The sequence below is a fragment of the Scyliorhinus canicula genome, chromosome 4 (assembly GCF_902713615.1).
Source record: "Scyliorhinus canicula chromosome 4, sScyCan1.1, whole genome shotgun sequence".
Classification (NCBI taxonomy): Eukaryota; Metazoa; Chordata; class Chondrichthyes; order Carcharhiniformes; family Scyliorhinidae; genus Scyliorhinus; species Scyliorhinus canicula.
Genome location: NC_052149.1, coordinates 184213012 through 184237560, shown reverse-complemented (window position 1 = coordinate 184237560; position 24549 = coordinate 184213012). Strand labels below are relative to the sequence as shown.

The 24549-nt window shown below is 41.8% G+C and overlaps 1 protein-coding gene across 6 annotated transcripts in view; it reads left to right on the top strand.

Annotated features, from left to right (window-relative positions):
* The window catches only part of slc23a1 (solute carrier family 23 member 1), a 91673-nt gene extending 70148 nt beyond the window's left edge, over window positions 1-21525 (top strand). For 4 of the 6 annotated variants that reach the window (XM_038795648.1, XM_038795646.1, XM_038795651.1 and 1 more), the window contains exons 7-15: window positions 1397-1578; window positions 3268-3388; window positions 7245-7401; window positions 8014-8161; window positions 10056-10161; window positions 13674-13803; window positions 15341-15484; window positions 16689-16784; window positions 20507-20748. In XM_038795648.1, the coding sequence (XP_038651576.1) occupies window positions 1397-1578; window positions 3268-3388; window positions 7245-7401; window positions 8014-8161; window positions 10056-10161; window positions 13674-13803; window positions 15341-15484; window positions 16689-16784; window positions 20507-20748 (1326 nt within the window). Of the gene's footprint in view, window positions 1-1396; window positions 1579-3267; window positions 3389-7244; window positions 7402-8013; window positions 8162-10055; window positions 10162-13673; window positions 13804-15340; window positions 15485-16688; window positions 16785-20506 lie in introns of all 6 variants that reach the window. The other 2 variants (XM_038795650.1, XM_038795645.1) reach the window with 2 other exon arrangements.
* The last annotated feature ends 3024 nt before the right edge of the window (window positions 21526-24549 follow it).

Below are 24549 nucleotides of genomic sequence, written 5' to 3'. Positions count from 1 at the left end.
AATCCACCTACCCTGCACATCTTTGGGTTGTGGGGGCAAAACACACAAACACTGGGAGAATGTGCAAACTCCACACGGACAATGACCCAGAGCCGGGATCGAACCTGTGCAGAGGAGATTCACTAGGTTAATCCCAGAGCTGAAAGGGTTGGATTACGAGGAGAGGTTGAGTAGACTGGGACTGTACTCTTTGGAATTTAGGAGGATGAGGGGGGATCTTATAGAAACATAAAATTATGAAGGGAATAGATAGGATAGATGCAGACAGGTTGTTTCCACTGGCAGGTGAAAGCCGAGCTAGGGGGCATAGCCTCAAAATAAGGGGAATTAGATTTAGGACTGAGTTTAGGAGGAACTTCTTCACCCAAAGGGTTGTGAATCTATGGAATTCCTTGCCCAGTGAAGCAGTCGAGGCTCCTTCATTGAATGTTTTTAAGATAAAGATAGTTTTTTGAAGAATAACGGGATTAAGGGTTATGGTGTTTTGGCCGGAAAGTGGAACTGAGTCCACAAAAGATCGGCCATGATCTCATTGAATGGTGGAGCAGGCTCGAGGGGCCAGATGGCCTACTCCTGCTCCTAGTTCTTATGTTCTTATTAACTCGCGCCGTGAGGCAGCAATGCTAACCTCCACTGTGCTGCCCACATTGAATTTTACATTTATGTCTGTCCCCCTTCTCAGTCCCCTTTTTCTGTTCTTTCTTTCCCCTAATGCACCCAGTCCCCACAGAAAGACTGAATCTATCATCATATTTGCATGGGTTCTACAAACACTGCAAAATCCTGCCGTGCATGTCCTGTTTTTTTTTTCATCACTGACCTCCCACTGGAATGAAATAAATGTCAAATAAATTATAATTTGGGAAGCATTCGGTCATGATTAATGAAACAATCTGTCTTAAAATTATTCTCATTGGCTATTCCAACACTACAGAAAAAGGCCATTTGGCCCATCAAGTCTGTACTGACCTCTCGAGAGCACCCTACCTAGCCAACACCCCCAGACTATCCCTGTAACCCCACCTAACCTTTGGGGACTAAGGGACAATTTAGCATGGTCAATCCAACTAGACTGTACAGCTACGGACTGTGGGATGTAACATGAGCTCCCAGGGGAAAGCTACATGGAGAACTCCGCAGAGGCAAAAAGTCTGAATCAAACCCAGGTCCCTGGTGCTGAAGCAGCAGTGCTAACTACTGTGCCACCATGCTGCCTTGCATCTTATATTAAGTGCTAGCAGAGGAACTATATTTTAAAACTACATTTAGTTCATCAATCCCAATGCTGTGCTGTAAGTATACATTACTGATCATGGTGAATAAACTCTTGTAAAGCAGTAGTTATTATTTCTGTACCATGTTATTTTACTCCAAGCTGTTTCTCTCCATGTTCCAGATACAAGGTGCAATTATAGTATCCAGTTTGGTTGAAGTAGTGATTGGCTTTGTGGGCCTTCCAGGAGCTCTGCTTGGTTACATTGGACCACTCACTGTCACCCCTACAGTCTCCCTTATCGGATTGTCTGTGTTCCAAGCAGCTGGGGAAAGAGCTGGATCACATTGGGGCATTTCCGTATTGTAAGTTCACTATTTGGTTCACTTAGTTGCATGTAAATGATTACTTTGATCAAATGAATTGATTGTAATATCTAAATCATTAGCATATGATTTTTTTTTAAATGACTGGGCAGGATTTTTCTGATGGTAGGGCTTCTACAAGGGAAGGCAAGCATGCTGATCCCAGATGCCCCACCCAAGGTCAAGACTTCCCCCATCTGGGGAGGAAGTTCTGTCTTGTGAACTCCCAATGTGATTGGCTGTCAGCTCTCTAGTTCTGGTAGTGCCAGGTTTTGAGTAGTGGCTGTCAGCTACAGGCAGTCACCGACGAAGAGGAGATTATGGTTGCTGGGTAAAAGTAAGCCTGAGGCCGAGTTTGGGCCTGTCTGACTGACCAGAGTGGGAGACCAGGGAGAGGGAGGATTTAAGGGGTGGTATGACCAAGTGGGAGAGTGCCTCTGATGGGTGCTGAAGCCCTCCAAGGAGCTGCCCTTCCCCCAGATTTCCTGACAGCAGCTCGCGCAGTAAATGTTTCTGGTCTACCCACCTGGCGAGGGCTTGTTCCGCCGCAATTAATATCGCATTGGGGGTCGGACATGTGGCCATGAATTGTAAAATGGCGGACAGTTTGTGGTAGGCGGGGTGCACCCTGCCTTCATACTCATTGGAGAGGGACTGTAATATTTCACCTATACATTCTGTATTTTCTCAACAAGGAAGATAAAGATCCCTGTCTTGAAATTTCACTGATTAGCACTCAAATTGGCTAATGCCATCCCCCAAAGGTCGGGAATCTAGAGGTTATATCAAATGCACTGTCATATTTGCACAGCAAGAGATGCTCCTCTAAAAGTTAATTAAAGCAAAATAGTATGCTCCGGAACTGCATATAACCATGCCATGAATTGTCTGCAGTGACTGCATAACAGAAAATATGTCATTATCAGCAAGCATCATCCCTTACTTTAATGAGCGCTCATACAAAAGAACTGCAGGGGAACCTAATTTTGCAGCCAACCTTTTTGTCACTTCCATACCAGTTTTTCCGAACAGAGATGTTGATTGATGTTGGCTGTTTGTGAACCTGACAAGCTTTCAGTCGAGTGGCACTGGCACCACAGCTTCTGACCTTGCGTCACCCCTACAGGAATCATCAATTAAATACCAGAAAATGATTCTGATGGAAGCAATATATTCTAAAGTCGTATTCTGGAAGGATTAAAAAAAACTGTGATGCCTTTACAATTGATCGTAGAAATGGAGCAGCATTTTTTCTCACCCAGCCTCAAATATTATCAGACAGTAAACCTATTGCCTCAGTGCATGACGGTGGATCTTGTGGAAGAGGTGGCGAGACAGTCCCCAGACCACCACAATTTACAAACTGTGTGACTTGCAGAGATACAGATGTGCCCTCCTTCACTGTTCTTCAATTTGATAAAATGTAGATTTTATTTTTTTGCTTTGAAAGATTAATACATCATGACAGATTATTGGTAGTAAAACAGCAATTGTATTGCTAATTAGCATCCCTCCAATGGAGAAGCTGATGAGCAAGTTAGTCTTGTGCATTTTGAAGCAAATAGGGTTGAATGCTGGTCATATTATATTGGGAACAAAATGCTTGTTCTTCAGTTAATGTTTACAAGCAACATGAGCATTGATTTTTAAAAAATATATGTAATATGTACTTTCTCCTCCTTTTGTTAGAACAATTGTTTTGATTGTACTGTTCGCTCAGTACCTGCGCAACGTGAATTTTTTAATGCCTGGCTTTAAACGTGGAAAAGGATGCACAACAGTGAAGATACAAATATTCAAAATGTTTCCGGTAAAAATAACTCTTAAATCCAAGAGCAACCCTTCATCTAATTTCAATTTTACCTTCTATCACTCCACTCTGAAAGCATCATCAGCAATTTGTATCGCGCCTTTAGAAAGCTTCCCAAGAAGCTTTGCAGGATCGTGAGGTCATAAATCATGGCGCCAAGCCATCTGAGGAGATATTGGCTGGAGTTTTCCTGCTGTTCTCACCAGTCAGAACTTGGTCCTGCTGACTGCAAACCCTAGCTGTGGGTGGGTTTCCCAATGGCGGGGATACGTAGAATTGACCACAATGGCCGATGCGGAGTAATGGAGTGCCCCCACGGCACAGGCCCGCCCACGGATCGGTGGGCCCCAACCGCGGGCTAGGCCACCGTGGGGACACCTCCTGGGGCCAGATGCCCCCACGACCCCCCAGGAACCCTGGAGCCTGCCCGCACCGCCAGGTTCTGCCGGCACGGGACCTACTCTGATTTACGCCGCCTGACCCGGCTACAGGAAGGCGGGACTTCGGCCCATCGCGGGCCGGAGAATTCGGGCGGCCCCGGTGCCCATTGAGTCGTGCCGGTCCCCGCCATTCTCCGAGGCAGGCGGCGCGACTCGCGCCGGGCCAGTTTTTGGGGGGTGGGAGAATTGTGAGGACGGCGGGGGCGGGATTCACGCCAACCCCCGGTGATTCTCGAACCTGGCGGGGGGTCGGAGAATCCCGCCCCAAGTTTGTGAACTAGCTACTGATTTAATATGCTGATTTGCCAAAAACATGATCATTCCAGCAATGGGCAGGATTTACATCACAATGTCTCGTGAGATCGCTTTGGGTCTTGCGAGGCCTTGCAAACCGGGTATATCCTGGGAGTGAGGTCTTGGCTTTTATTTGCCACGCTGCGGTGGGGCAAGCTGCTTTTCAGGCGCAGCATGACCATTAGATCACACGCCAAGTTTCCTTTCAGTTGCCTTTGGAAATAAATATGGTCGGTGTATACTGCTAGCTGATCCACTGACACCTGTTTTATATCCTTGCCAAGGTTAAAAATTTGTGTTCCATATTACATATTACAAAAATTATTCTTACTGCAGAATTTAGTAGTATACCATCATCTCTCTTCAACACGCTGACTCCTCAAGGCTTTGATTAGTGCTCTGGTAATTGCATTATCTGTTCTTCAATAGCTCATCCAATTCTTGCTCAATAGTATACTACCATCTCTCTTCAACATGCTGACTCCTCAAGGCTTTGATTCGTGCTCTGATAATTCCATTAGCATTAGCTGTTCTTCAATAGCTCATCCAATTCCTGCTCATCTGCTCAAACAATGTCATAAAACATTTTACTTTGGGAAACATAAAACTTTCTTTGCAGATTCTTTCTTAGCATGTGCATAATACTCAGCAGTGATCAGTAGTATTCATGTATTGATGCTTTTTCACCTCCTTTTAAAGGTTCTCCACATCTAACTTTAATCTACCCACAAGGAGTGCCTAGCGTAAGAATGATGCGCAAGAAAGCAGGGTGGCATGGAAGGAGGCTAGTGTTATGTTAGGGTACCTGACATAGCAAGGGTTAATGTAGGATTGAGAAACAGTATTAAGATAGAATCCAAGAATCTCTACAGTGCAGAAGGAGGCCATTATACATGACTATTGAACAGACATATAACAGCTAGTAAAGAAGCCAGGTCAACAATGTTTTCTTGCTTATCATGAGAAACAAATTAAAACCTGATCTTGATTAAAGAGCATTCTCTATTAATTGTAAGAGGCTGCTCCTCTTGTTGCATGTAGTTCCTGGTGAACATACGTTCACCATGCAGAAATCAAAGTAATCTATGTAGATATTGATAATCTACAGCATGGTCCACTGTTCAAGACATTTGTGAAGATGCATCAATTGATTTTAGTACAGAAGGTACAGAAATCTAATTAGATACTCCCCAACCTGAGATTACTTGAGAGCTTGAAATAATGAGTAAATAGGATTGTTTGCATAATAAATGTATCTAATTGAGGATTCCACCAGGTTAAGTATTTAATTATATCATCCACAAACGAGGGCAAATCCAAGCAACACAATTTAAAAGAAGTTTAAATTATACACTTTAAGTTTCTGTCAATATCCTCCTTCCTCGTCCAATATGATTTCCGCTTTATTTTATGCCTTTTATTATCAATTATGTTTACTCACTGCTCTGCTACTTAAAAAATAATTTCAAGACATAATATATGCATAGAACATTCAGTTCTGTGCCCATCAGCCTGCTGCTCGGAGGCTGCCTCCAAGTTGCTGTCAGCCAGTTAGAAAAAGCCCTTGAATGTCCAAACTGACTGCCCCCTCCACAATGACTGTATGGCTGTTGTGACCATAGTTTATTTTTTTTTAGCGTTTAAAGTCTTCGGAGGATATTTCCATCTTGAGGCACCAACTTGTACCCCGACCTACAAAGACAGCACCCTTGTAGGTACTGATGCTGCAGTTGGCCCAGTGCCATTCTTAATTGGTGGATGGCAGACAGACCACAAAGCATCAGGTTTGGGATATTGAAATGGTCACAGCTCATGCTTAAAAATGAAGGTGGTAGGACTGAGTTTTTCTGCGCTACAGGCTTGTTCCAATTCACCTATGTTTTTCTGACTGAAATATTCTTTCAAATTGGCCATTAATTCAGGACTGAGAGATTGATAAATCAATAATTCCTATCGCAGAGGTTCACCGTAAAGAATGTCATACAAGACAAGTGAGGCGAACTGTGAGCACCTGTAATTATGTGCAAATTGCACAGCGACCAAATGGGAGCAGATACGTGGTTTAAAAATAAATGTTGTTGTTCAATGTCGGTCGCCCCACTAATAGTTTCGCCAAAAAATGGCATCTCGATTGCTGGCACTCCATTCAATATCATGAAGTTCTGACAAGAGAGTTACAATATAAACCTGATGTGACTTTTTTTGCACCATTTGTAAACTGTATGTGTTTAAGTTTTAACTGCATAAACAACCTCTCTTGCTTTAAAAATTAACTGTTACAAATGTGGAGGTTCGTTCCTTCAATTTTTAATAGTTGAAGTCTAAAATGCATTATTTTAAAAATAATTCTGTTCTCTTTCTCAATCCAATTTTTCCTCTATTTGTCAATTCAAGTACATAAAATGAAATATTGAATTAAAACTTACACCTAGTTCAGACACTCTGCTGTTCATTTAACAATACTTGTCTGATTAAGGAGCTACACAGTTGCTCGCAATGCTCACACAGATCCCAGATTCCTTTTCAAGGGTCCTGCACTATTTCTATTTTCCACACTCCCCAGTGCAAAATCTTATGGAAATTTAAAACGTCAAAGGAAAGTCTGTTTGCCAGCTACAGTACATTCTGGCCCACCCCACTGATTCCATCAAACTTAATACAACAAGCCAGAATTTTGTCATACCTAGGACCAAGCAAACTTTTAGCTTGAGCACAAAAATGCCGATCTTTCTGTTTTCAATTTTAACTCTCACTCTATTTCCTTAATACAAATGTAAATATAAATTTAGATTTCTGAGAAGATGAATAAAATATTTAATGCTAATTATGCTAAAATGCCTAGCACTGTTAACAGCAAGGAAATGTTGGAGATTTATTGAAAAGACAGTTAACAAAACCTTGCAAATGACTAGCTACAGAAATCAAAATTTTAATCAAGAATGAATGAAATAAGTATCAAACTGGACAGTTTTGGAATATTCCATACAATTGGTTTAAAATGCACTCTGGTGTATCTAAACGACAATTGTGAGTAGTTCTTTTTTGTTAATTAACTCCTGTATTATAAATGAATCCGGAGTGAGGACTCCTCCTGTAGTAATTGTCTCTGCTTTTTTTTCTAGATTATAATGGCTATTATGATTGTCTGGCTAATTTGCTATCTTTTAACTCTCACTGATGTATTTCCAAAAAATCCTAATCAGTATGGATTCAAAGCGCGAACAGATGCCAGAGGTGAAATAATGTCAACAGCGCCTTGGTTTCGCATGCCGTATCCATGTAAGTGCCATGGAAAATGGAAGTGAATGGTTTACGCGATATTTTGTTCAATATGCAGGTAAGGAACATGCAGCCCCAGGCGACCATAGGCTGTTTCCCCCTTTTGAGAGGGAGAGCTGACGGGTGGCGACTGAGGATCACCCTACCTTTGGCAAGGGGCAAAGTTGAGAAGGCGAACCTTCCTGAATAACCTCAGCCGGTACAGGAATTGAACCCATGCTATTGACCCCGCTCTGCATCACAAACCAACTGTCCAGCCACCTGATGTGCATAATAACTCTTTTTCAAAGCAGAACACTGGGTGAACTTGATCCACACCATGGACCGATAGACAAATTGACAGCATGCTTTATTTTATATTCTATTGAATTCCGAAGTCCACATTGTGTATGCTGTAAAATGTGCTGCTGATTTTACGCTCCCGTTTTATGTTTTGATGGGTGAGGTTGAAGTAATAATGTATGATTAAGCATGAGCTGTTGCTTTTTCTTTTTCATATTAATGTTGTTAAAGTTAAACATAAACGGCAGTAACATGGAATGCAATCTTTTTATTAAAGGTGGAAATACTATTTTTTTAATGCTCTTCTGAAGACGGTTTGATTCTTTGCAGGTCAGTGGGGTTTACCAACAGTCACAGCAGCTGGAGTGCTGGGAATGTTCAGTGCAACACTGGCTGGTATCATTGAATCTATAGGTGATTATTATGCCTGTGCTAGATTGGCTGGGGCGCCACCTCCACCTATCCATGCTTTGAACAGGTAAAGCTTCTTTCCAAAGTAGATTCTGTGAACACTTTTTTTTTTTTCTGGCATAAAATTAAGTTGAATAGATTTTTGAACCAATATGGGGCAGTTTTCTGGCTAACAATTTTTCAAAGTGCAAAATATAATGGCCACAGTAATGGGACAGGGTGGCATAAGATTGGAAGACAGGGGGCTCCCGACATTATCGTGCCAGGCATGAATTCTACTAATGGCAGATTGTAAACCACTTACATTTTCGAAACTAGCAATTGAAAAATACTTAAGCTTGTTAATGAGGCAATAGGATCCTCCTGATTTAACGATGCACGCACCAGTATGAAGGGTAGCAATGTGGTAGCAGCAGTTTGCATTGCTGCAGTTTGCATTGCTGCACTCTGCAGCTATGCAGTAAAACTTTTGATTTTCTTGAGTTGGGTAGTCAATGACCAGGGGTCATGGTCCCCTCAATGAGATCATGCCCCTGGAAGGGCTCTCTAGAAAGAGGACTGAGAGGAGGGTGGGCTAAGAACTGTCAAAGCAGCTTGTTGTCTCAGTTAGAACTGCAGCGTTCAGAGCTATGGGCATTATACATCTGTAGGAGGTGAACCTGATGAGGGGGTGGCAGGAGAGGAAGTGAGGACATAGACTCGACCAGCTCCAACCTCCTACTCCCTCACATGGGCAATATTGCGATGGAGAAGCAGGAGCAAGACACAAAGGAGAAAAAGAAGTCCGCATTGAGTTGAAGGTAGCCAGTGGCCAGGGTATCTAGACAACCCATCATGGCGACAGTGTTAGCAAAAATTTGTACCTTCCCAAGTTGTGCACCATGATGGCAGAGGAGGTGAGGGGGCCCTGAATCTCTAACCCAAGGGCTCATTCCAGGGGCCCACATGGAGACAAGTGGGGCATTTCCCAATCTGCTACACATCATTGCATCAAGGTAGTGACAGATCACTCTTCCGGAGAGCCAACAGTACATACTGTTGTGGACAGTCGCGCTGGGAGCCAAGGGATTCTGTGCATTGCTGGATTCCCTCCCGTGCTAAGTTTGAAATGGCACTCATGACCATCCCATGAACCAGGACGATATTTCATTCCTCAGCTCAATTGGTCTGTGATCACTCTGTCAAACCTGCAGACGTGTGTTTAAGGCTTACGCTGGAACTAGCCATGGTGCTTGCATACTCAGATAGTGATTAGCACTGTTGCTTCACAGTGCCAAGGTCCCAGGTTCGATTCCCAGCTTGGGTCACTGTCTGCGGAGTCTGCACGTTCTCCCTGTGTCTGTGTGAGTTTCTTCCAGGTGCTCCGGTTTCCTCCTACAAGTTCCAAAAGACATGCGGTGAATTGGACATTCTGAATTCTCCCCCAGTGTACCCAAACAGGTACCAGAATGTTGAGACTAGGGACTTTTCACAGTAACTTCATTGCAGTGTTAATGTAAGCCTACCTGTGACAAAGATTGTTATACTCTCAGATGCCACAGCTTTATGCTTTCCATCAAGGATACTTACTTTCTGACAAAGGATAACCACTGAAGAGATGGTTTCTGATAATCATGAAAATCCAATGATGGTGACATGTGCCTTGCAGCAAACTGAACGACTTCTGAGCAAACAATCCAGGATGAAAGAGCTGCACTCCGAAATCTAAGTGATTTCAAATAAACCTGTTGGACTTTAACCTGGTGTTTTAAGACTTGTACTGTGCCCACCCCAGTCCAACATCGGCATCTCCACATCATAGTTGAATGATGGAGCAGGTTCGAGAGGCTGAATGGGCTATTTCTTTTTGTATGTTACTAATATGTTACCAAATTCTGTTTGTAAAAGAGGGGGATTAATTTTTCACTCTACTTCTGTGCATGAAAATGATTGTAAACTTGAGTATTCCTTTTGCCTTCCAGAGGGATCTTCACTGAAGGAATATCTTGCATCATTGCAGGATTACTTGGAACAGGAAATGGTTCTACATCATCCAGCCCAAATATCGGGGTCCTGGGGATTACAAAAGTACCTTTTTTAAAAATCCATGTCAATTGATTGTGCTTTTTATTTTATTATTTGCTGCTTGTGTGGTACACCATTGGGATGGATGGGTCGGATGACATAGCCAGTTTTTCAGAGGAAGGATTTCTGCCTAAAGGTAACGTAGCATGCTTGACCATCTAGCCAGGACTTGGGCCTGCCTTGAGAGCTTGAGACATTGCTGCTTGCACTTGGGAGTATAGCGAGTCCTCTGCCTATTGACACTGAAGTCTTGTACATTTTGTGGCCATCCCTGATCCCTGTGGAGGATGTGTGGCAGTGGGGAAGGCAATTGGTATTGCTGGAACTGCAGCAAGAGCAAATTCACGTGCAGCAGCCGGCTTTTAACTATGCCGGCTGCGAGGGGCCTTTTTACCATATATTTTTTTAAAAGAGTCCTACAGCGTGTGCGTGCCCACTCATCGGTGTGCATGCGCAGAGTTTTGCGCTGCGCACTGATGAGCAGGCATGCATGCGCAGTGTGGTCTCATTTTTTTATATGGTAAAAAGGCCGCTCGCAGCCGACATAGTCAGTTGCTGAGCATTCTGCCCGGTGCGGAAGTGCTCGGTTCTGAACTAAGCGAAGGCCGAGTTTCCCCCCCCCCCCGGTGATTAGCACCATCGGACCCACCCACCGAGATCCATGGCCTCCACCTGGGAACTCGCCTGCATCTACAGTGCGCTCATCCTGCACGACGGCGAGGTCCCTATCACCGAAGGCAAACTCAATGCCCTGATTAAAACAGCTGGTGTAACCATTGAGCCTTTCTGGCCTGGTCTGTTTGCCAAGGCATTGGCTAATATTGACGTCAATAGTCTGATCTGCAATGTTGGTGCTGGTAGCAGTGCCCCAGCTGCTGCAGCAGTTGTTTCCACTGCTGCCCCTGTTGCTGATGAAGAGAAAAAGGAAGAGAAGAATCTGAGGAGTCTGGCAATGACATGGGCTTTGGTCTCTTTGATTAAACGTGCTGTGCAACAACATTGTTACACTTTACAAAAAATGAACAAATATTGAATATAAAAGCTGGCTGCTATGGCTGAAGCCAATTTGTGCAATCGGAGACACCAGATTTAAAAAAAAAATAAAAAAAATTCTATGTAATCTTCCTGCCTGAGAGAGCAGGTCACGGCCCCCAACCTTCGGCATCGCATGCTTTGGGCGCGATTGCGATTTCTCCATTTTGTCAGCAGCAAACAAGGAAAGAGAAAATGGTGAGTCCCGAAAGTCGGCCAGCTTGGGTCCCGAAGGTCGGCTGGCGTGGGTCCCGAAGTTTGGCCAGTTGGTAAAAATGGGTCCTGCAAAAAAAGTTTGAAAAACACTGGGTTAAGTTGTACCCAGATGCATTCAACCATAAAACATACTTAGAATGGCCATCTTGACCATTTCATAATTTTTAGCTTCAGAAATCCATAAACCAATTAAAGACAACAATAATCTTGATTACAACTTTAGGGAAGGGCAGGCGCGTGGCTAAGTTCCACAATAAGGGGCACGATTTAATAGGTGGTAGAGTTACTGACCTGCTGTTGAAGCCTCCTCTGGTATGAGGCAGCCTGCTGGAGCATTCCGTACTCCGAGAGGTGTTAAGTGGCATAGCATGAGACTCCACCCCAATCTGGATACGAAGTCCCACCTTCGAGATGCTGGCTAATGAGGTGGCTGGCATCTCTGGTCAATGCAATGCCACTGGGGGCAGTGGCCACTTCTGGGTTAGCATTTAAGGGCAGCACGGTAGCATTGTGGATAGCACAATTGCTTCACAGCTCCAGGGTCCCAGGTTCGATTCCGGCTTAGGTCACTGTCTGTGCGGAGTCTGCACATCCTCCCCGTGTCTGCGTGCGTTTCCTCCAGGTGTTCCGGTTTCCTCCCACAGTCCAAAGATGTGCAGGTGTTAGGTGGATTGGCCATGATAAAATTGTCCTTAGTGTCCAAAATTGCCCTCGGTGTTGGGTGGGGTTACTGGGTTATGGGGATGGGGTGGAGGTGTTGACCTTGCTTAGGGTGCTCTTTCCAAGAGCAGGTGCAGACTCGATGGGCTGAATGGCCTCCTTCTGCACTGTAAATTCTATGATTCAGTCCCAGTAAAGAACAACCAGGAGCTTGGGAGAGAGTGGTGGTTAGAAGGGGATTCTTTGGGAACAGCCCTGTGAGGAGGATGGGGGTTATGGTGCAGAGGTCTGTGGTTATAGGACACGCTTATCAAGATGGGGAGGGTTGAGACAGGAAAAGAGAGATTGGCCTACTATTAGAAAATGGGGCCTGTGAGCCACCCCTATGCTTGAAGCAAACCAGCCTGAAAAGAATATCCTGCAGTAAACATCAATTTCATACAATATAATTAATTTTCAAGATTTTCCTTTTTATTAAAAATACCAGTTGAATGAGGTTTAGATTTGAAATGGTGTTATAGGTGCATCTAATGCCGCGAAAACCACATTGCAATAACAGAATCCAGCCAGTGTGTCAAGTTACCTTGGCAACAATCTGATAACTAGAACGATTCACTCTGGTGAATTCATGAAACTGATATATGTATTTTTTTTTTTTGTTTTTCTGTATATTTTTAGATATATTTATATATAGTGACTTCATGATGCAAGTTGACAATTCTTTTGTGAATATGTTGTACTTTTTCTACTGATCACATTGTAGAAAAAGATCACTAGATGCCTTTTAGCAGCACTGAACAAAGCTTGGATCATTTTTAGGAGTAGGAATCTTCAATGAGCATTGAGGGCTGAAAATAGTTGGTGGCTATGGTAACAACTACTTAAATATTATAGCAACTGTTTAATCATGACCAATTGGATGACAAAATAAATTACAAAATTTCAAATAACAAAAGGTTTTCATGTTTGTGAGAATTCTGCACGGAATATTGAGTCTAAAATCGTGTATTCAACCTTTTGCGATTTGATCACCAATTCTTCAAAACCTTTTATTTTGTTCAATCAATTTTGCTCTAATTTTTGATTATAATGTCAATAAGATTGCACAAACAAACGGGTAAACCTATCTGACGTTTATTTTTACCCCACTTGATCAAAGTTCATTCTCTGATTACCATCAAAATGTAAGCATTTCATTAATCCGCAGCTGAATGTGGTTTTGCCATCTGATATAAATATTTTTTTTAACATTAGGCATCCTACCATTAACAACATTTTGTGAAGCTGCTCAATATTATTGGATTCACTATAGATTTTCATACAAATCTACTGAGGCACAGTTGAAATTTTGACCCTTTAAAAGCACAGCCACTGTTTTCAATTCAACATTTCATTCCAATAAGCAAATTATTTGCAATATAGATTATTAATATTTCCATTAAGGCAAAATTAAAGATTTCTTACCAGAATGGTTGGTGCATCAAATTGAGGTTTCAGTGCCTTCTGTGGATTTTCACAGAACTACTATTCTTGTAATTGAGCTCCATAAAACAAGGAATCGCACTGTTAGTTTAACTTTTCTAAATAATATTACTCTGTTTTTCAAGGTTGGTAGTAGGCGCGTAGTGCAGTATGGAGCTGTTATTATGTTGGTCTTGGGGACAGTCGGGAAATTTACAGCACTGTTTGCTTCACTCCCAGATCCCATTCTTGGAGGCATGTTTTGCACTTTGTTTGGTAAGTTGAAGTATCAAACTTGAAACTTCATCTTGTTTCACGTGGACTGTTTTATATGAACTGTATTATTATGGATAAGATAATTGGGATGTCAGTGTGTAAGATGTGTGTATTTCCCAACCATGATTTTTCTTAATTTGAAATTAAATCCTAGCAGGAACTTTGTGATTTTTAAAACTTGAGAGAAGGTTATTTATTACCAGACACTTGGACTGGATGTTCAAATGCAATGTTTTAATCACTCGTCTCTCACATGATCACACACGTAAAAGGTTAAATACAGCTGCAATGAGAAAAATTGAATTTATAATTCAGCCAATACAGACCTGAATTCATCTTGGTTGAGTTAATACCTTTAGTTGGAGTGAAGGTCTTTTAGAAATTAGCATTCTTGTTGGCCTCTGTAGGATAATGTCTAAGAGGTTGGTTCTCAGATGGGCTAGGAAGTGGGCACAAGTACAACACTTAGGCTGCATTAAAAACTTTCAACTATGATATTTCAACTGTTTCCGATGTTTTCTGGTCCTTCAGATATTTCTCTCTCACTCACCCAGATCTAATTAACTCTTCTGGGATTCAAATCGCACAATGCAATATAGTTGCCAATATTCATTCAATCTGATCTCTCTCCCAAATTGAGCTCAAAAAGTCTTTGTTCACTCTTTTGAGGTCAACAATTCAGAGATTCAAATTCCTCAAACACTGGTTTATCCTTAAACCGTGAGATGCTTACCCTTATCTAGTTCATGTTTAACTAGATATTGACCACCAAATCGAGCACTGTCCATTGTCAGCTGCTAAATTGCAGCCGTAAGAAAGGTTGTTGCCATTTTCACAAAGTATGATCGTGCAATCTAGAATATCCAATATCATGCTTTGAGTTGTGCAAAGGCAGAGAGACTCCCAATTTTATAATGCTTTGATATTAAATGGTATTTCCGAATGAAATGTCACACTCCGCAGCAATGCAGGCAGTGAAAGTACACACAGTATAAACCTCATCAGACAAATAGGGAGGTCTGCTTCTTTATCAATATGATGATATTATGTGGGTATGTCGTGTTACATAAATAATTAAAATATAAAGTAATGGTTGTCCTGCTTTTAAATGTCTGGAGAGAATGAAACTCCTTATCTGCTGTGCCTTTGGTGGAAGAAGCATTTTAAGGTTTCTGATTAGTGTGATGAAGTTGCAATGAACAGTTCAAATCCCCATGGACCCACTCATTAAATTTCAAAGAAAACATCATACATCGTTGGATTTATGGTAAATGCAGCCAAAGGTTTTTTTTAAGCCTTTATTTTTGTAACATCTTTTGTGATGGAACCGCACTGTTACTGAACACCACACTGTCCATTATTCTATAAATTCCTTTACAAAACCGATTTGGTGGAAACCACTTTGTTAACTTACACACTTATTAGCAAAAATTTGTGCTGCGTTTCAGCAATAATTGTGCTGTGTTTTAGATGTTTTGTTTTGAAATTGTTGGCAGTATCTTTTTGTTCATTTAAGCTGTTGTCTTTTATTTTTCAGGAATGATCACTGCTGTTGGGCTTTCCAATCTTCAGTTTGTAGACATGAATTCTTCCCGCAATCTCTTTGTCTTGGGGTTCTCTATGTTTTTTGGTTTAACGCTGCCAAATTATTTGGATGCAAACCCTACTGTTATTAATACAAGTAAGCAACCTACTGGAACCTGATGATTGTGTGTTATATGTAATTGTGTGTTGTATGTAATTGTAAAGGGCAAGATCCAAAGTGCTGCTCTAATAAGTAAAGGCATATGGTTCCTTAATGACCATAATAGAGCAAGTTGTATACACTTGAGAACTCATTTTATGGGTTTGTACTAGGTAATACTTTCACAGCCCACAGTCCCCGAAGGATCATAGGCATCTCTGCCCATTAGAGAGAACAAATGGTTTTACAGCTCTAGAGGCATCACTCCACATTAGGCATGGAGCAAGGCAAGGAGGAATGGCTCCATAAAATACTACGTCTGGCAGGGGGGGTGGAATCCACACCATTGGCATCATCCTGCAGCACACTCTAGTCATCTAATCCACAACCTGATAACCCATGTGAAGATAGAGCATTTATATGTGTAATGGCTCTGCATTACAAAAATATAAGACTAGGCTGCACTATATCCAGAATAACAAAAATATATTTTTCCTAGTTTTGAGCCTCAAGTTAGTTACACTTTAGGACTATGACCCTGTTGTCAGGATCAAATGTGCGTCCCAAACATGCACTACACCACAAATAGACACCCAACACGAATTGGATTCTGCACCACCAGCCTCCCAAAATCCTGCCCATGGTCTCTGGGAGTTCATCTACAGCATTCAACCAGTTCTATTAAGTGAAAACATCTTTTTTTTTCCTCTTTCTTCATTGCTTAATTTTAGGACATTGCCCAGACCCTGTGAAATAATAAATTAAAGATATTGTTGCCCAGGCCAGCATTTATTGCCCATCCTTAATTGTCCTCAATGTGGTGAGCCACTTTTCTGAAGTCCACTTACTGTAGATATACCCACATTGATTTTAGGAAGGGAATTCAAGAATATTTGCCCTAGAAATAGTGCCGGATCGGGCAATGTTGTTCCAGGCCAGGATGGTGTGTGGCTTGGAGGGGAACTTTCAAATGGTTTGTTACCATGTGTCTGCTATCCTTGTCCTGTCCTTGGTGAATGAGTTTTGGAGGTCCTGTCGCAGGGCCACGGTCAGTATGTACAGTGCCTCTTGTAGATGGTACACACTGCTGCCACTGTGTTGGTAGTGGAGCAAGTGAACGTTGAAGGTGGTAGTGGTGCGACACAAATCCTTACTTATATGATTTTAAGATCGGAACAACATGAGCTTTCTTCTCTTGCAGGTATTCCAGAAATTAATCAAATTCTGACTGTGTTGTTGACAACAGAAATGTTTGTTGGAGGTTGCCTTGCTTTCATCTTGGATAATACTATTCCAGGTATACTTATTTTCACATTTAATTGAATCCAATTTAACATTTCAAATGTAGTTGTATGAAATGAAGCTGCTCTGTTTGAGCTGAGTGGTGATTGAAACCTTCAGGATTTGGAGTTGTGATGGATATAGGGTGGATGATGGGTATGGGGTGGGAGGTGGGCTAAGAGGCAGAGCAAAGTACCTCTTCCTGCAGTATTGGTTTTTTTGAGTCATGGTTTACATAGGATTTAGTTTAACTTGTGCTGCATGAGCATTTTATGTGGAGCTCAATTGTCTCCTCAACCACCCTCTCATCAACCACCCTCTCATCTAAATGTATTTTCCCATTCACTTTCCAACATTGGATGTATTTTAAAGAGTATCCAACTGCAGTGACAATGCTATTCAATAATTACTTTATTCAAATCTGAGAATATTAGATTTTTTTTTTTTGCAAGTTATTCCTTCAGAAATGAAATGTGGAACAGACTTTGTCCAAAAGCTAATGTAATTTTTATCCTGCTAAAATTATTTGGGAATATAATTGAATAATAATAAGGAAATAGACTTGTGTGAAGTACAGATGGAAATAATTGATTTCCTGGCCTGCAACCATCAAAAGATGGTTCGCTGGTAAAGGATGAATAATGTAGGTTGCACGTTAAATTTATTTTTAAATTTAGAGTACCCAATTATTTTTTTCCAATTTGGTATGGTCAATCCACATAACCTGCACATCTTTGGGTTGTGGAGGTGAAACCCAAACAGACACTGGGAGAATGTGCAGGTTGTAAATTAAATTAATGCTTATTTTTGACTTTTTTGTTGGAGGGAGGGGATAAGAAAGCAAGATAACTTGGCCAGTGCATCTAGGCACCTGACTGAGAGTTCTGCAATGTTCATTATAAGGTATTCTGTGGAAGGAGTGTGCTGGAATAATATATATTCTATCACTGTCAGATTACATTATTTAAAATGCACGAAGCCATTTGGCACAGCGAAGCCTGTGTCGGCTCTTCAAGTTGGCATACTTAATCTAATCCCATTACTTTTTCCTTTCTGCGTAGCCTTTTCAATTCACTTTGTCCTATCCATCACCGAAATACTATTTCAATCTTTGCACTACTGCCTGCCTCCACCCGCACTCTGGTGCTGGCGGTGTTGGGTACTGTGACGTAGTCGTTGTAATGATGTACTCAGAACATAAAGATGATTTATTAATAAACCTGTGAAAAAGAGAACTATGGAATTTACAGTGCAGAAGGAGGCCATTCGGCCCGTCGAGTCTGCCCCGGTTCTTGGAAAGAGCATCTTACTTAAGACCAAACCTCCACCCTATCCCTGTAACCCAGTAGCCCTATCTAACCTTTTTGGACACCAATTTTAGCATAGCCAATCCAAGCTGTGGTAGGAAACCGGAGCACCCAGAGGAAACCCACGCAGACAGCGGGAGAACATGCAGACGCTGCACAGACAGTGGCCCAAGCTGGGAATCGAACCTGGGAACCTTGGGCTGTGAAGTAATTGTGCGAACCACTGTGCTATCATGCTGCCCTAACTAAAGAATTACTTACAGATGATTCACCTGGAGCTACTCTTAAAGTGCGACTGACTACTTGTATGTCTTACTGACAATTGCCGGGTATGTTGAGTCACGCGATGGATCTCTATCGCCACCAGCTGGTTGGAGGTTGCATTACTAACTATATGCAGAACTATGCATAGGCATATCACCACAGGGCACACTTCCTAGATGCTGGACTGGCAGTGTCAGGATGCCTGGGTGTCAGCTTGGCACTGCCAAGGGTCAGGGCCTGTGGGCACCATGTTCATGAAAGGAGGGAATGAAGGGGATTAATAAAGTTTGGGGAGTGCAGGGGATCCTGAAAGGGGGGTCCTCAGTAACCCCATAGTGGGGTGTGCACACTTTGGAGGTGGGGGGTAATGCACATATACGTGGAGGGTGGCATTGTTTGTGGGTGGAGGGGGGGGGGTACACTGAAGCTTGCTTGGAGATCAGGGCACCCTTTCAAAATGACACCCCAATCTCTTGAGGAGCTGGTCTCGCCAGTGAGTTCAGCTCCACACTGCTGAGACTTTTCTCACACTGCTGAGACTTTTCTAGTGTGGGCTAGGCCTGGGAGAAACTCCCAAAGCTCCAAAAAAAATGAAGTGTGGGTAAATACAGGTCTGGATCTCAACAAAAAAGCCAGCAGGGAACACCTGTCCAAATGCGCCCAAATTAACACTTGGACGTTTTTTGAGGGGATTGTGCCCTTAGTGTTAAATTTGCTCATTCTGCAAGCCTCTTGTATTATGGTACAATCCTCACGTAATTAGCTATATCTGATTTCTATATCCAAGTCGTTTATGTATATGATGAACAACAGCACAAATCCTTGCAGAATATCATTTTCCACTTCCTGCTAGTCATGGAAACCAATGCTCCTATTGAATTAAGTTCTACAGGGATCGATGCTGGGGCCTCTGTTGTTTGTGGTATACATAAACAATTTAGAGGAAAATGTAGCTGGTCTGATTGGTAAGTTTGTGGATGACACCAAGGCTGGTGGAGGTGCAGATAGTGTTGAGGATTGTCAGAGGGGACAATTCTCAAAGAGGGGAAATATACAGTAAATGGCGAAATTCTTAGAATATAGAAAGTCGGAGATCTGGGCGTACGGTTCCACAGATCTTTGAAAGTGGCAACCCAAGCGGACAAGGTAATCAAGAAAGCATGGAATACTTGCTTTCATTGGAAGGGACATTGAATCCTTTAGCACAGGGCTAAATCGCTGGCTTTGAAAGCAGACCAAGGCAGGCCAGCAGCATGGTTCGATTCCCGTAACAGCCTCCCCGAACAGGTGCCGGAATGTGATGACGAGGGGCTTTTCACAGTAACTTCATTTGAAGCCTACTTGTGACAATAAGCGATTTTCATTTCATTTTTCATTTCATTAAAGTATAAAAACTGACAAGTCATGCTACATTTGTTTCCGATCTTGGTAAGGCCGCACTTGGAATATTGCGCACAATTCTGGCCGCCACACTACCAGAGGATGTGGAGACTTTGGAGAGGGTGCAGAGCAGGTTTACCAGGATGTTGCTTGGTCTGGGGTGTGTTAGCTATGCGGAGAGGCTGAATAGGCTTGGACTGTTTTCATTAGAATGGTGGAGGTTGAGGGGCGACCTGATGAGAGGTCTACAAGATTGAGACATGATATAGTGGATGGGCAGGCACTCTTTTCCAGGGTAGAGGAAGTCAGTCACTAGGTGGCGTAGGTTTAATGTTCATGGGGCAAGATTTGAAGGAGAAGTGTGAGGCAGGTTTTTTTTTGGACAGACGGTTGTGAGTGCCTGGAACGTGCTGCCAGGGGAGGTTGTGGAAGCAGATACATTAACTGCGTTCAAAAGGCATCTGGAAAAATATATGGATAGCATGGGTATAGAGGGAAACGACATTAGGAAGTGCTGAGGGTTTTGGCCAAGGGTGGTATCATGACCAGTACAGGCTTGGAGGGCCGATGTCCCTGTTCTGTGCTGTATTGTTCTTTGCTTTCACTCTATAAATACATAGATGCATAGAAGATAGGAGCAGCGGGAGGACTTTTGGCCCTTCGAGTCTGCTCCGCCATTCGTCACGTTAGATCTGTTGTGAAATATATTGTTTTTTTAAAATAGTATAAGCACAGTACATTTGCAATACATACAATGTTTTGTAAAACATATATATTTCTTGACTAGGTACAAAGGAGGAACGTGGACTTGTACAGTGGAAAGAAGGGGCACTTGCAAATTGTGACACCTCCATAGATATGAAAACCTATGACTTTCCAATAGGAATGAACATGGTGAAGAAAATTCGGTGTTTACAACGCATGCCTATTTGTCCAGTTTTTATAGGATTTTATTCAAGGAAGAAGCGCAATGACTTGGCTGCATGTGTTATAGAAAATGGTGACCATGTTGTTTGCACTAAAGTATAATGTGATGTTTCAATGTGTGAAACTAAACGTGCATTAATATGCTGCTCTAGTTAGTCCCTGTGCACCCGACAATTGTACCATCAAGATAATTTTAATATCATTTACACAAGTGCTTTTTCAGGGAGTAAGTGGATTGTGTAGATAATCTTGTATACGTTTATCAGTTGCACTTAATTTTAATGGTTTTTAGATTTGGAAAAACTCATCCAAAATAAACACGTCTGTGGTAGTATCAATAAGGATGGAGGTCATTTGGAATAGAATATAGATTTGAGTCTTCAGGTCTAGGTCAAATATATAATTTGAAGAACCATTTTCCCCTCTGCTATGTTGATGAAGAAGTGCAGATCCATAAAGACAATCTTTAGGGGTGAGAGATGAAGAGTTAAACTAAACATACTTTTCTCTGCATCATAATCTATGTTTTTAAATGCAGTTGGTTTCAAGTCTGAGATTAGAATGCTTAGAAAGACGAAACATTAAAGGATTGACAAGTGCACAATTCAGTTGATAAATTGTGAACCTCTCTCATTTATTATGTGAATTATCCGAGCAAGGAAATGGTTTGAATATATTGTCACAAAGAAATGTTATACAAATTTGTAAATGCCATTTTATGCAGCAATGTTTTAATAATGGGAAGTCTTGATGCTGGAATTAATCTTAAATCAGCAAATCTATGTTCAATGATCTACTCTGATTATTTTTAAATTAATTATCTTGGTCACATGTACTGGAAGTATTTGAAATAAACTGCAAAGATTCATATTTCACCTGCATGGCGTACAAGTGTGGAAACATAAATTCTCCTCTTGAATAATGTGACTTGTACAATTTGTCACAGCAGCAGTCTGTCTAACAATTCCATGAAACATCAGTTCAATAAAACATTTTTAGTGGTTATATGCAAGATATTGAGAATTTTCCCAAAAAAATGCATCTTCAGAATTTTCCCCCTTTTGCCATTCAGTATTTAGATATTCTGAAGGAAAAACATTAAAAATAAGAATACTGGTTCAAACCTTTTCTTCCATCTTTTAAAGTGAAAACCCATATTTCTACACACACAGCTTTTGATATAGGAAGACAGTGGTTTGGCTGTGCAGTTACTGCATCACACATTTCATATTTCACCATCTGACATTTTTGTGTACACCATTTTAGATATGTCCACCTAATGGATCTGGGGGAATGTTGCTCTTAGCTTGGAATTCTTTATTTGTGGCTGGTGGACATTTGTTTTGAAGATTGGCTTTGTTTATCGTTTTTGAACTCGGTCACTTTGTGCATGCCGTGGATACCATGGATAATCCACCAAAAATGTAAGCAACCTGAACAAAATTGGCATTTTTGGCAGTAAAGCTAGTGTGGACATTTTTGTATCCCTGTTCAAACTTCCTTTTTCAAATATCCTTCTTGCAGAACATTTGGGGTTGAAATGGTTGCATAGTCTCTATAAACTGAGTGGACTATGAAATGCATGAAAAAATCTTTGAAATCATGTTTAAAACCGACTATCCGCCATTTACCTCGACCCCTGAAATGGAAAATAAGTTTGAAAAACAGACCCATCAAGCGCATTCTGAATGTCGTTTCTTATGGCAAGGTTTAAACGATTAAAGAAGATAGAGCCCAGTATACAATATAGAATGTAGTACATCCTTTTGTGTACCATATTTAAAAAGCATATAACTAAACTTGATTAGGAATATTGATAGATTCAGGAGCAGACCTTGAACCTATTCCACCATAACTGAACACCTCTCAGCCATATTGCACTAGATCTCAAATTTAAAATTAATACCTGATCTGCCATTAATTGCTCTTTATGGAAGAGTTCCATTGAGTGTAGAAGTATTTCCTAATTGCACTCAAAAGGTCTTGTTCTAATATATAGACAAATCCCTTTGTCCTAGTCTCCCCACCCAGCAAAAATGGAGGACTGGATTCTCCGTTTCAGTGGCTAAGCGCCGGCTCAAACGGAGACTTCTCGGGTGTTCTAAAGATCCAAAAATCGGTGCCGAACCCTCACTGATTCCGGGACCGGTGAGGGGCTAGCAGCGGCGCTAGGTGAACTCCCAACTCCCGCACCAAGAATGGGCAGGTCCCTAGCCATGCATGCACACGGCGATGACCTGCAGCGTGGAACATGACGTCAGCCATGCGTGGACCCGACCCACCATCCACGATTCCACAGGCCACCCCCTCGCGTGGTTGAGAATGCGGTCAAGCGGGATGGAGCATCATGGGAGGGCCTGCCAATGACTCGCCACAGCATTGTAATGGCGTGCTGCTTGTGATGTGATTACTCCACTTTGGGGTGGAGCATAGCTGACCAAAGTCAAGCCGGCCCTGATTAAGTGTTGGGAGTGGATTCTCTGCCCGATAGCTGATTACGATATTGGTGTCTGGCAACGGAGAATCCTGCCCAGATTCTTTGTTGACCCTTTTCTATCACCTTTGGAAACTTTAATCAACTTACCACTTGCCTTCTAAATTCCAGGGAATACAATCCGATTATCTAATTTTCCATGTAGCTTAATCTTTAGAATCCTTGCACTATTCTGGTAAATTTATGCTACACTTCTCCAAGGTCAATATCACTTCCCCAAGGTCAATATCACTTCCCCAAGCTGTGATGCTTAACTATTGACAATACTGTAGTGTAGTCTAAACAAGGCTTTGTGTGGCTGAAGTATGACTTCTGTCCCTACTCTTGAAGAAGCAGATTTTCTGAGCTGGAGAAGATTTTATTATTTTATTAAAGTGTAAGGCGGCAGCACATCTTAAACAATAGATTGTTTCTCCTTAGGCTGAAGAGCAGGGGATGGATCTTCCAGTCGGGGTCAGAAAACATGAGCTGTGCCATTTCCAGATTCTCACGCTAACATGTCCCTCCACTCCCACAATGTTTACCTCAGTGAGATCTGGGCAGACAGCCCCAAGACAGCAACAAAGGCACATGAATGGTGAGGCTGGCTATTTACATGGCTATTTACAAGACTCTTTTTAGCTCACCCCATTATCTTCCCCACACCTCCACCAACCCTCCATGCCTCCTTATGGTTCAATCAAATAAAGCAGCCTTAAAATAAAAAGAAAATCTTGTTAAATCTCTGATCAAGCAAAGCTACCATTCCCCTTCAAGTTGTTAATAATGCCTACAGGCCTGACTTGGTCGGTTTTGGAACTCAAACAAGCATTCATAATGAGCCCATCTGACAATTGTATCAACAGAAGCAGTTTTAACAAATGAAAAGACAGCTGTTTTTCCAGATGGCCTCATTATAAATACTTGATGAACACCAAAAATTGAAACGGCACAGATTTGAAAAATTGTAATTTCAGAGCTGGAGCATATTTTTTTAGTGCAAGGCAGCAACACATCTTAAGCAAGAGATTGTTTCTCCTTGGAAGCGTAGATAAAACACAACCTTAAGGACACGATTTGTGGTTCCTGACCCTGACTGCTTACAGAGCTGGAAGGGGAGTGCTAACATTTTTTGACTTGTGAAGTTGCAATAAGTATTTTATTCCTTTAGTTTTTATTTTGTGTAAAGAAGATTAAAACTTTATTAATTGATACTATGAATGACTGTGCATTATTAGTACCTTTTAACAAAGTTGTAAGGGGGAGTTCTTGTGGCAGAGTAGTAGTAGTATCCCTACCTCTGGACCAGAAGCTCCATGTTTATCTTTCACTTCTTCAGGACTTCATGACCATGAAAGGTGAGTTAATGGTTGAACCAGTTGATCATCAATCTGTAAGTTAGTGGTGGGCAACTTGTGGCCGGATTCTGA